Raw genomic sequence first — 13,918 nt, 5'->3', positions numbered from 1 at the left:
GACTGATTTGTGAGATTTAGTTTGGAAAGACTAACATTTTTTGGCTTATTCTTTTTACTTCTTCAGATTTAGAGCTTCTGTCTAAAGTTACAAATAAAAAAGGACTGCCCTTTTTTATTTTCCTCACAGTACAGTTTTTGTTTCTTTAAGTACGTGGCAGATGTTTTTAAGATTCTATATCTTGCAAAGCTATTTGCTATGATATCCTTTATTTTCTTTCCAAATTTGTGGTATGAAAGGTGATTTAGTGAAAGCAAATTTTTTGAAACCCTAATTCTCATAGAGTTTACCAATTTTAATAAAACTGATAGTGTATTAGAGTGGTGGCTAAAATTCAAAAAGGCTTACGGTCATAGTAAAGTATGGAACTTAGATATTATTTTCTTGTATGGAAGGTGCAACTCTTAAATGGTATTCTCTGTGTGTATTCTCTTGATGAAATGGAACAACTTTTCTTAGATAGATAGGCACCAAGAGAAATAGTGGTTGATGATGATAAGAATGAAGCAAATGATAAGAAGGGATGATGATAGGGAATAGTATGATGAAAAGAAGATGAAGTACAACAATACATGCATTTCAGCTCCAAAGAAGGGACATTCAATTTTTCAATTTCATGAAAGAATTTAAAATAAGAAAATTAGGTCATTGTATCTATGAATCCTAGTAGTAGTTATAATTTCATTAGCATTGTTCTAGCCAAGAAAATACAAGTACAAGCAAAGCATATAGTCAAAAATAGTTTAAGGTATTCAAACTTTTAAAGATTTGAAGCTGTCCGTGGGCAATATGTTTTGCATTTAAATTTTATGTTTTGGATATGGATGTGATAGATGTGGCATTTGGATATCCTTGTTTAGTTACTTTGGAAACAATCAACATTAATGTGTAAAAGAAGTTTGTGAAGCTTTGGTATAGAAAAAAAAAATAATATTGTAGGATATTGCATGTAATGCAGACAATAGCAAGGCCAAGGTAGAGGAAGTGAATGGAGTTGAAAAAGAATCTATAGAAGGATCCGATGAAGAACAAGAGGAAAATGAAGAAAAGAAAAAAGAGTAAATGATTATTTCCTTTCCAGTGCCAAAACAAAAAGTGGCAAAAAGGAATGAAACGTCAAAGAAGTTACTCCATAATACCATATAGACATTTGCATCATTGTGAGAGGCAATCATCATGGAGGCATGGTACTACATAGAATCGAAGGGCCACTCACTATGAATCTACATCATCAAAGGAGCAGCTATGATATTCAATGGCATCAAAGGAGTAGTGGCTATTCAATGCAGAAAAAGGCTTACCATGGAGAAGAATGGAATCAAAGTGGCACAACAAGATGTGAATCAAGGATGGGATCTAGGTATCGACAAGCACAAGCCATCATGAAGATTGCATATGGATTGTTGGATAGTTGAGCATGGCATCATATTTTTACCAATTTACAATGATTCTATTTTCTGACTTATCTTATGTTTTGAGGATTAAACATTTTAAAGGGGGATGGAATGTAATATACCTAGGATTATGATATTATAGTGTATTGGGTAGTAATAAATAAAGGTGTGGTGCATATGCTTTGCAAATCATCCCACTTGTTAGTTAGAATACATGTATTTATCTCACATGTGGGGGTAAGTGTTTGTAGTAGGTAGTTGAGTAGTACATAATGTAGGCAAGAGACTCATGTGAGGGATGTGTATATTATTATGCTTTTGGATCCCATATTAAGGTATGATGTGGAGTGGCTTTCTTCCAATAAGGAGAATTGTATGGTGTTGCCCTATTGCCCTATCTCAATAAATATATTGGAGCATTTCTATTATTTTTTGTAAGGTACTTAATATATAATGTGTTTTGGTAACAAAATTGGTACCCACTATGAAACTTTGCTTACAGTCAAAGTTATTGTCAATAACTATGTCATCCCTCTAATATTGTCAATACCAACTAAAGTTTTCATCTTTGTCGAATCACTAAGTCATCGAGTGTTGGTCTATTCTTGTTAGCTAATGGTGCTTGCAGGTCACTCATGGACAAGGAATGTTGACGAAAGAGAATGATTTTTCAAATGGTTTGGGAGATCCAACAGTCAGGAAGAAGGATAAAATGTTTGAATGTAAAGTTGGGAACAAAACTCCAATACTCAAAGTGTTAAATTGACACAAGACAGAAAATTATAAGGATAAAGGAACGAGACAAGAATAAGGTCATTTGATTTCATCTTGTGGAAAGTGGCAAAATTGCTAAGGAGAAAAGGCTTAATGGAAAGGAGGCTGATTATCAAGGATGTTGCACATCTTTGGATTGTACCAACCAGCAAGAAGTCTATTTCGAAAATGGCAAGAACAGGTCAGGACTCAGCTGGAGAATTGAAAGCCAAAATGACAACTTGTACCTATTAGGTGGTCAAACCAGTCCAAAATGGCAAAAAAATGGTTTAGAAAGGCATGTGTAAAGGGAAATGCATTCAGTTAAGTGTAAAAGTTACACTTTATAAGTGTTTGAATCAGTTTAAAGTTTCAATCAGAAGTTGTAGGAATAATCTAAAATCATGAGAATTAGAAATGAAGTCTAAAGGTAAAGATTGGTGCATAATTTAGATGGCGACTGCAATAAAACAGCAACCAGTGTAACAGCAAACACAGTTAAGTGAAGTTCCCAGTTTTTGGATAGTTACATCAGGCCAGAGCTCTGATTAAGTGGCAAAATAAGCTACTTGTTCCTGTCACTAAGTTTACTTATGTTGAATTGGAGCAGAGAGATCTGCTATGAAGCAGATGACCAAATGTGTTGATGGCGAATAACTTCGCAAAAACCTAGGATTTTTGCAGTCTCATCTTCTTATAGAGGCATGAAGGAAGAAGCCTTGTGATTTGTCTGAGTTATTATCTTCTCCTTCTGATGTAGATTGGTAATTGATGAGGATGCTTGAGATGATGAAATTCAAGACAATTAATGTGGAGAGGAGGCATACCTGCAAACTAGAAATGGCTGAATCCTATAAATTATAGGTACTAAATCCAGTTTGGTCTGGACACTTTGGACTAGCCATATTTGTCTGACTAGTCTGGATTTTTCAATTAGTATATACTTCTACCATTTTTTTTTTAAAATTCCGCACATCTGATTTCTTTTACCTGAATGAATCAAATATTTCAAACCTGGTAATTCTATAAACCATGCAAGCAATTTTATGACTTGGCTTTTGCTAGAATTATGGTGAAGGATTCACACATTATTTTAAAGACATATGGGGACAAGGAATGTCTTTGCTTAAAAACAAAGTCCTACATGGATCCTAAGGGTCAACATCAACTCAGTTGCTTCAGTGAAAAGCTTTTGACGCATCTAATGTTATCAGGAGAACCGATCTTTTATGGTGCTACAATAATATCTTGAACAGCTATGATTCTGTCAGCAATTTGTCACCTTTGGTGAACCTGATGCGAGGCTACTATCATCTTACAAAGTAGAGGCTGAGGCTAGTCTGTGAGGACCTTTGAGATTATATTGTATGCTATATACATAAGGAAATGCCCTAAAAAGCATCTAGTGTATTTGCTTCACTATATTGTATGCTATATTTGTGTATCACATAAGATCTAACTTATTTCTTCCCAAAAATATAAATTATCTGCTGAAGCCATGTGGACTAGAGCTTTTAACCCTTGCAAAGGAGAGGGCTGCCTTCTCCGACTCATCCTTCATAATCAGGGCTCTGGGTTTTTTTTGCCTTATGCAATTATCACCGATGGCATGACTGCTACCAACCTTTCTTGAGCTGCAGATACATCTACGGTAGGCTCAGTGAGCAGGTCCTGAAAGTGAACAGAGATTTAATGTTCTTTATGTTTAGAACTATACTGCCATCAGTAAGCTTTAAACAATGGACACTGTTTAATTACTTCCTCCCATTACTGATTTTTGATGCCACATATGATACCTCCTCCTTTTGAAGATGAGCAAGTTCACCAATTAACTGGTTTTCCTTCTTCTCCTTCAGGGAGCAAAAGAAAAATACTTGATTTATGATTGTAAGGATTGCAATTACTTATTATTGAAAATATTATTCAATTGAAAGATATTACATATTTCCGAAAACTTATGGGCATAGTTTCCAACAAATCAATACATTACATGCCCTTGAATATCTCTTCCTTTTGCCCACCATTCATGGCTATCTTTTTATGGTTACAAACTTACGATGCATCTCCAAGTTTTCAAAAGGAAAAACTGAGGATGTTGTGTTCAATATTTGCTGACAATGTCCATCCCAATGGCCCAATGGTCAGGGAGGATTTTATTATTAATTAGAAGATGACTAATTTCATTGCCATGCACCTAGGCCTCTTTCCTCTTTGCACCTTGTGGATATGCCTCTGGGTAAAGTCCCATATATGAGGGAAATTTTATTCATCAAACTTCAACTTTTGAGCTTGATTGAGACTTACACTGACCTCTCATCTTATCTGCTACCAATTTCACAACTTGAATTTTCCAGGAAAAATTGTGAATTTGTGACTTTCAAGAGTTAGCGAATCATTCATACTTGAAATCACTTTCTACTTTATTGCACTAAGTGGATGAATGTAATAATGAATCTAAAATAAATTTAAGGTGAAGTCATCTGCTAGCTCTACAAAGGACGGGGGAGATGTCACTGCCAGTTTTTCAGATTCCAGAAGATAACCATTTCTCGTCTTGTTAGTAGGATCCACGCTAATGCTTGCAGTAGGTCTTCATTGTATAATGGCTAGCTTGCCTATATGTATCGTCTTGACATTCTGGTTTCCTGAATAAGTACAGAATCAGATTTTTTGGGTCTAGTTGTATCTTTATGACAACTGCATTTATTCCCTAAATAATTCCACTTATATTCCAAGAGAGTAGTTTCATGATAAGATTCCGGTTTTGGTGTGATCTAAAAGATTTTATGTGGCATTTAATCTCTTCCTATGTTTTATTAGACTAGTCGAATTAGTTGAATCTTTTCCTTATCTGAATGAATGAAGCTGTATCTTAAGTAGAAGATTTGTATATCTTTTCATGCTTCTTAGGAGCTATAGAAGAACACTTTCCAGTAGGGCTTTGCTTGGGGGCTGATTTCCTCGTGCCTTCCTGTTGGCCTTTCTGGCATAAGGGTATCCTTTTTATGTCTTCTGAATTATGCTCATCAGATATATATTGTTCTCCCCAGACTTTTTATTAGAGCCAGATTGTAGTATTTAACAGTTTCTTTTCCTTTTCCTGCTGCTAGAAGCTCTTCTGAAGTAGCCAATTTTCATCTGAAGAATCCAAAGCATTTAAAGAATCTGAAAGTTCAAGACTTGTATATGCTTGTTGGGCTTTGATTTTATAGCATAACCTCTACTTGACTACTACTGCCTCAAACTAGGATCTCACTTGAGTATTTGCCTGATTATTAGGTGTTGCTGGTTTCTGCTCTTGCCTTCCCCTGGATGATGAATTGTGGACCCCATTGTTCTTTGGTTGTAGATGGGTCCTCAGCTATCTTAGCCTCTGATATGTGTTAAGGAAATGAGATCAGATTATAATACCTTTCTTCTTTGATGTATGCACTCCTTGATTCAATATTGATTCAGATTTACTCCTGTTGTGAACAGGTAAGTTCGATTTGTATGCTTGTAAGAATGCGATTTAAAACAATGAAGGATCGTAGCACTTGTAATAGCGAGATGGATGCACTTGTAGTGGCACTGGTTTTATGTACGTTATGTGTTTTCCAAATGCAGGCCGAAAAGGATATAAATATGCGGACGGAGAGGCATGTCCATGTAGGGACATGTCTCTATGTGGACTAAGTCCACATAGAGGCATGCCTCTACATGAGACATGTCCGTTCGATGATAATATAACAATCGATAACAACGATAATATAACAACGATAACAATGCATGATCAATGTTTGATTTATCGCTGTGGTTAATATCGATTTCTCTAATCGATAATGATTATCGGGTTAATGAAGCTTTCGAAGCATAGTTAATTTATTTTATTCAATTAGCATAAATCGCTTATAACATAATGATCTTCGTATACTGATTAGACAATTGTTTCTTGATCAATTTAATCTGACCGAAGCTACAACATTAACACTCCCTCTTAGCTAGGGAGGATTGTGGTATGATCAATATACTGTATTCTCAAGTTATGAGAGAGGAAATAATCATCTCAATATGATAACGTAAAATAATAAAGGATAGCAATATCTATCCATCATTTAAATGTTACCTTACGGTATCATCAAGGTATGGTACATTCAGGAATATCAACCATAGGATATTCACCATACTTATATCTTCCTTGATATGTGCACTGGCATCAAGTCTCATGATGCCCTATCAAGGAGGATATTTGCACATGATGTCTCCATTGATACTAAATCTCATACTATCCATCATGCCATATCTTAGTAACTCAGTTACATAAGATATGTACACTATCATGATCTCCATAGACATTATTCATATAATATCCATCATGACAGCAGGTTAAACTATTTATAAGATCGTCACCTTAGAATAGTAACCATAATCAGACATCAGTGAACGATCGTCACCTTCCATGATGTCTCTACAAAATCATGTAGTAACTCACATGACAAAATAACATAGATATCTTTTAACATTAAAACATTACTGAGACTCAACCTCAAAAAATATAATTACATTCTTACCATACCAAGTTTACCTCTGAAGTGATTCACTTTTAATTTGGAGAGGGGCTTGGTTAAGATGTCTGCAGTTTGTTCATCCGTGTTGATATATTTCAATTGTATGACATTTCTTTCCACCATATCCCTGATGTAATGGTAGGGGATCTCAATATGTTTTGATCTGTTATGAAATACCGGATTCACAGAAAGTTTAATACAACTTTGATTATCACAGTGTATAATAGTGGGGTTCATGGATTGTCCAAACAATCCTACCAATAGTTTCCTCAACCATACTGCTTCTCGAGCTCCCATTGATGCTGCAATGTACTCAACGTCCGTGGAGCTCTGTGCAACTGAAGATTGCTTTCTATTGAACCAGGATATCATGGTAGATCCCAAGCTAAAACAACATCCTGAAGTACTTTTACGATCAACAACACTACCAGCCCAATCTGAGTCAAAATATCCGTGTAGACATATCTCTACATTATCATATTTTAGTCCCAGTCCAATAGTTCCACGTAGATACCTCATGATGTGTTTTGCTGCTACAAGGTGTATTTTCATGCGTTCACACATGAATTGACTGAGAGCGTTTGTTGCATAACAAATGTCTGGCCTAGTATTTACCAAGTACATCAATGATCCAATTATCTGTCGATAGAGAGTAGGATTGACTAATTTTGACTCAGAGGCTGCATCTTTTAGTTTATGTAGATTCGTTTCCATGGGTGTAGACATAGGTTTGCTGTCCATCATTCCAAATCTGTTTAGAATATCAATAGTGTATTCACCTTGATTGAGAATGATATGATATAATTGTCTTCTTGCCATACTTCTAGTCCCGGAAAGTAATGCAGGAGACCCAAGTCTTTCATATCAAATTCAGAAGCCAGATCTTGTTTGCATTTTATGATGAGATGATCTTCACCTGTGATTAATAAATCATCAACATAAAGAACGAGAATTAACATGTTACCATTTGTTACTTTGAAGTAGAGGTTAGGATCTGCTTCATTCTTGGAGAATCCTAACTTGATGAGGTAACTATCTATTCTCTCATACCAGGCTCTAGGGGCTTGTTTGAGCCCATAGAGAGCCTTCTTCAATTTGCAAACATGAGAAGTACTATTATGAATAGTGAAACCTTCAGGTTGCTCTAGGTATACTTCTTCCATGATACCGTTCAGAAATGTAGTCTTTACATCCATCTGGTGTATTTTCCATCCTTTTGAGGCAGCAATAGCAATTATGGTCCTTACTGAAGTGTACCGAGCGACTAGGTCAAATTTTTCTTCATAATCAATTCCGACCTTTTGAGAGAACCCTCTAGCAACAAATCTAGCTTTGTGTTTTTCAATACTTCCATCTGCTGCATGTTTGATTTTAAATAGCCATCTGGATGTAACAACTGATTTTCCTTTAGGTCTAGGCACAATATCCCAGACATCATTCTTCAGAATGGATTGGTACTCTTCGATTATGGCATCCTTCCAAACTTGATTTTTTAAGGCTTCTTCAACATTTGAAGTTTCGGATTTAATGAGTTCACTCATAAGAGCAACATAGTTTAAATAACCTCTTGGTTTCTTGCTTTCTCTAAATGTCCCCTTGGGTGCAGCATAGATCTTTGCTTCTTCAATTGTTTTCCTTGCCCAGAGTGGTCTTTTTTTGTTAGTAGCAGGTTCAAAAGGTTCAGGAGTAGAATTCATAGGTTCATTATCTTCTACAAGTATCTCCCTTTGAATCTCAGTGCTACGATCCTCGGTCATGTCTTGAGAAGACTCATCATCTGCTTCATTAGTGTTTTTAGAAATTTTGAATGCAATGTCTTCTCCAAAAGTTACATCTCTGCTAAGCTCAATTATATTCTGACCGGGAACATATATCCTGTAGGCTTTGGATGTTTCACTATAACCAACAAATATCGCTTTCTTTCCCGATGGCTCTAGTTTGGATCTTTTCTCCTTGGGAATGTGGATGCAGACTAGACAACCAAATATTCTTAAGTGACTTAAGTTAGGCTTATTTCCTGTGAATGCTTCTTCAGGAGTTATATTGTCAAGAATAGAATGAGGACATTTGTTTTGTATGTAAACAGCGGTGTTAGAGGCTTCAGCCCAAAATGAGGTGTGAAGGTTTTGATCATGCATCATAGCCTTGGCTGCTTCTACTATGGTCTTGTTTTTCCTTTTAGCTACCCCATTTTGTTGAGGGTTGTAAGGAACAGTGTACTCCCTCTTAATCTTGGTTGTACTACAAAATTCTTTAAAGTTTTCAGAGACATATTCTCCCCCATTATCTGGCCTTAGAGTTTTATTTCTTTTTCCAGTCATGTTTTCAACTAAGGCCTTAAATTTCTTAAATTTTGATAGTACTTCATTAGATTCTTTAAGTTTTAGGAAGTAAATCCAGGTTTTCCTGGAGTAGTCATCAACAAAAATAACATAGTACAAAAATCCCCCTAAGGAGGGTACTATCATTGGACCACATAAGTCAGTGTGAATAAGTTCAAGTATATTTTTGGATTTGTTCTCACTACAATAAAAGGTCCCCTTAGAGTTCTTACCTAAAACACAACCCTTGCATATCCCTTTGTGTTCTTGATTTAATTTAGGTAGTCCTGTAACAAGTTTTTCTATGGAAGGTAGGGCATGGAAGTGAAGATGTCCTAACCTTCTATGCCATATTTCATTAGTAGTGGAAACATCATGAGTTAAGGCTTGGGTTTGAACATTGCAAAGTTTGTATAAACATCCATCTCGAATTCCTATTGTGTATGCCGTCTTTATGTTTGAGTTCTTAGGCCAGGTTAGAATTTTTCCATCCAAGAAGGTGATTCGATACCCTTTGTCTTCAAGGGCTGAAATAGAAACCAGATTTCTTTTGATGCCTGGTACAAATAGTACTCCTGTTAGTTGAAGAGAAACTCTAGATTTTAGATGAACTGTACAAGCCCCGATTCCTTTCACAGGGTAGGTGGAGTTATCTCCTATGGTAACTTCCTCATTTGAGTTTTCTTCAAAACTATCTAATTGTTCTATGAATCCCGTTATATGACGAGATGCTCCGCTGTCAATGACCCAAGTATTCCTATTAGTTGTTAATTCACTTGATAGGGCTGAAAAGAATATCATTTTCTCTATATCTTTGTCTTTACCGATTTCAGCTAATGAGGCTTGATTCTTGAGTCTTTCTGGGCACTTCACGGCAAGGTGTCCATATTGGTCACATCTATAGCATTGTACCTTAGACATGTCCTTCCTTCTTTTGAATGAATGTTTATTGTTGTCTCTTCCCCTTTTTCATTTGAAGTTTCCTTTCTTCCCTTTCTTGTGAGAATTTGTGTTCAGTACTTGAAGCTCTCCATTAGTATTGTTTAGCCCAATACCTCTGGTTGTTAGTCTGGACTCTTCTTGAATACAGTCGGTTTTTAGTCGATCGAACTTTGGAAGTTTGGATTGTGCGCTTATCCCTTGAATAAATGCTTCCCAAGATGTAGGAAATCCGTTGAGTGCCAGCGTCGTTAATTCTTTGTCATCAATTGTATGTCCAACTGTAGATAATTGATCCCGTAACTCAGTAATTCTTATGAAATAAGATGTAATAGATTCACCCTTATTCATTTTTACATGATGCAATTGTTGTTTTAGTGAGATAGCTCGGCTGGTGTTGTTAATCTCATACATGTCTCCTAGGAAGGTAAGCATGGCATGTGCAGTGTCCAACTTTGATATAGCAGGAACTATATGATCTTTTACTGCATCTACTATGATCTTCATGGCTTTGTTGTTGCTCTTTTTCCATTGGTTTTTCTCATCTTCATCGTCTGGTATTGATACGGTATTTTCCACAAATGTATCTAATTCTTGTTCTCTAAGTGTCATCATTAATCTGAGTTTCCATGAGACGAAATTTGTGGCACCCTCAAGTCTGTCTTCAAATCTAAGTCCATTCACCATGATTGCTATTTTCTTCTTGATGGTGTTTTGGGTTTTATGTAATTATATTTGCTCTTGGTATTATTTTCAACGTGGCTCTGATACCATGTTAAGGAAATGAGATCAGATTATAATACCTTTCTTCTTTGATGTATGCACTCCTTGATTCAATACTGATTCCGATTTACTGCTGTTGTGAACAGGTAAGCTCGATTTTGTATGCTTGTAAGAATGCGATTTAAAACAATGAAGGATCGTAGCACTTGTAATAGCGAGATGGCTGCACTTGTAGTGGCACTGGTTTTATGTATGTTACGTGTTTTCGAAATGCAGGCCAAAAAGGATATAAATATGCGGACGGAGAGGCATGTCCATGTAGGGACATGTCTCTATGTGGACTAAGTCCACGTAGAGGCATGCCTCTACATGATACATGTCCGTTCGATGATAATATAACAATCGATAACAACGATAATAAAAACAACGATAACAATGCATGATCAATGTTTGGTTTATCGCTGTGGTTAATATCGATTTCTCTAATCGATAATGATTATCAGGTTAATAAAGGTTTCGGAGCATAGTTAATTTATTTTATTCAATTAGCATAAATCACTTATAACATAATGATCTTCATATACTGATTAGACAGTTGTTTCTTGATCAATTTAATCTGACCGAAGCTACAATATGGGACAAATTCTTACAAAGTAGTTGTGTCGACTGCAGAGTCTGCTCCTGAATAGTTTGCTTGCATAATATATCCCCAACTCAATCTAGATATTCTCTGTTATAGAGGCTTTTCTAGGTCCGCGTACAGATTCTGACCTACTTGAGAACTCCTGGCTGCATAGTGAATTTGTAGGCAGTTATTTATTCACTTGTAGCATTGTCAATTCTTTCTTTGTTAGCCAATCTGGTGGTAATCTTGGTTTTTCCATTGTTCCTTTAACTCACTCGTTGGCCAGAATGTTCAAGTTGCAATCTCCTTGGTGAACATCAGCTTTGTGTTTTTTACCTTCTAGTCTTCTAAAACATCAGGAAGAATAAGGTTACCTTTAAGAATTTGAGTGAAATTTGAAAATTGAGTGCTTATTCCATTTCCCTGTAGAATTTTTACATTGGTTGTATGTATTTTATCAATCACAGATTCATTTGCTTTCATAGTTTTAAATGATATAAGTTTTGACTTTCGAGATGGAAATTAATCGTGTCCATGTGGCTAGAAAATATTATCCAACTATCAAAGAAATATGTTGTTTTGCAATTAAAAAATTACGAAGTACAAGTAAAAAATTATGGATTTACTATCTTCAGTCGAGTCTCAACTCTCTATATGTCTTGATTTATCTCTTCTAATTTTACAGGATTCAGAGGATGAAAAAAGCTTACCCGGAGGAATGACAGAAAATATGGCAAGTGAAAATGCATACAAGCCACCATCTACCAAAGTTAAATTTCGTATGGCAAAACTGGGGCAAAAAGATTCCAAACAAGAAATTCATAGTCAAGTCAATAATATGAAATCTTCCCCCAAGGAAGGCAACAATCGCCAACCTGGAGTTCTTGAACTAAAAGAGAGCAAAAGGTTGAAATTTGAAGATGGTGCGTGCAGTTCAATCCAGCAAAATGAGGCAAGGGACAACTTAAGCATTGACGTTGGACTAGAAATCAATGGCAACACCTTCTCTAAAGATCATGGCAATGACACTGTAACTGAAGTACAAGATGGCAGTCGTTCTAGGGTACAGAAGGCTTCTTGGAAAGAATTGGTCGGTGAGACTGGCAGAGTTTCTTTTTCTCTTTCTAGCATTATTGGAGGTGCTGGTTCTCCATATTTGGTGAAAGATAGAGAGAGTCAAACTCTTGAAGGTCTGGAGAATTCTTCAAATCATTCTCGTAAAGAAATAAGCAGAAATCTTCCAGATAGGAATCGAAAGCATGTGATGGAGAAAGGACACAAAAGCTCAAGTGACTATTCACACTCATTCTTGAGTGGGCTAGTTGTGAAACCTAAGGATTCTGAGTCACAGAAGTCTGAACCAATTGCTGAGATGAAAAATGAAGATGATACAATAAAAGGAGAGGAGGTGCCTAAGGTTAATTTTACAGAAATGGAAGTTGAGGATAAAAATTGCCATGATCAAGTGGATAAGGATTTAAATTTGTCTGGACAAGAGACAGGCTCTCCTGCACTGTGCATGTTCATGAGGTCTGAAAATGCAGAAGCTGAATGGCTCAAATCCAAAGCAGCTGTTCAACGTTATACAAAGTTCCGCAAGAAAATAGCACCAAAAAGTACAAAGAGATAAGGAGTGACTCTTGCCGGACTGTCTTGATATATGGATGTATGCAAATCACTCAAATAATGAGGAATCTCCAAATGCTACCAAAAACTTTAAAGCAGTTTGAATGAATTTTATGGCTAAGCAGATTGGCCCATGTTGTCCAGATTAGATTCAGTGATATTGTCTTCATTGTTGATATTCGTGCAATGTTTTATATATGGAACCAGAATATTTACTAGAAGCCATAGCCATATAAATGAAATATGTGGCTAACAATAATATTCGCAAGAAATTAACTTTGTTAGTTATTCAATTTAAGTCTCTTTTTATTATAATAAACCATCGAGTAATTATTAAATCAATCCTGTCATGGTCACGGAATGGTTTTTGTTTGTAATCAATGTAGCTTATCAATTATTTATGGTATATTCTGCTATTTGACTATGAAATGGAGAAAATCTGGGAGAGCTTCTAAATGATAAAATGTTACACATATTAACCAGCAGGAATATAATGAATTTTATCAAACCAAGGTTACATTGAATGAGTCAACAATTATGGGCCATTTTACAAAGAGATCACCTCTCTCGGAGATTTTTGGTGCATGGAACTATGAACTCTATAGGCCCTTTGGCTTAACTTGGATTTGATCCAATAATTATTTTGAATGCTACTTTTATCCTCCCCTCCATGGAGAATCAAGATTCGTTCAGCTTAAACACATGAAATCCTAGGAAACACTTCATAAATCAAATTGGGAAATTTATGTTATTTATATTGTCTATTTTATGGATATTTGATATGGAGCACACGCCTGTGATTATAAATATGTTATAAGAGCTTCATTCCAAATTGAATAATATGAGTAGTGTGGAGCACATACTCTCTACATTTGTCTATTTTTCATTGGCGAGGCCTGTATTTGTCTTTGTAGTATTTTATCTGCTATCATTGGCCAGAATAATATTTGTCACTATTTATCTGATACACATATCTCTATATCATTTAAG

General features: G+C 35.8%; 1 protein-coding gene across 2 annotated transcripts in view; it reads left to right on the top strand.

Moving 5' to 3' along the window:
• The window catches only part of LOC131070228 (protein REPRESSOR OF SILENCING 3), a 62,066-nt gene extending 48,796 nt beyond the window's left edge, over positions 1–13,270 (top strand). For both annotated transcript variants that reach the window (XM_058005734.2, XM_058005733.2), the window contains exon 4: positions 11,988–13,270. In XM_058005734.2, the coding sequence (XP_057861717.1) occupies positions 11,988–12,932 (945 nt within the window). In that variant the 3' untranslated portion in view covers positions 12,933–13,270. The remainder of the gene's footprint in view (positions 1–11,987) is intronic.
• The last annotated feature ends 648 nt before the right edge of the window (positions 13,271–13,918 follow it).

The sequence above is a fragment of the Cryptomeria japonica genome, chromosome 2 (assembly GCF_030272615.1).
Source record: "Cryptomeria japonica chromosome 2, Sugi_1.0, whole genome shotgun sequence".
NCBI classification, from domain to species: domain Eukaryota; kingdom Viridiplantae; phylum Streptophyta; class Pinopsida; order Cupressales; family Cupressaceae; genus Cryptomeria; species Cryptomeria japonica.
This window is presented reverse-complemented; position numbering and strand designations above follow the sequence as displayed.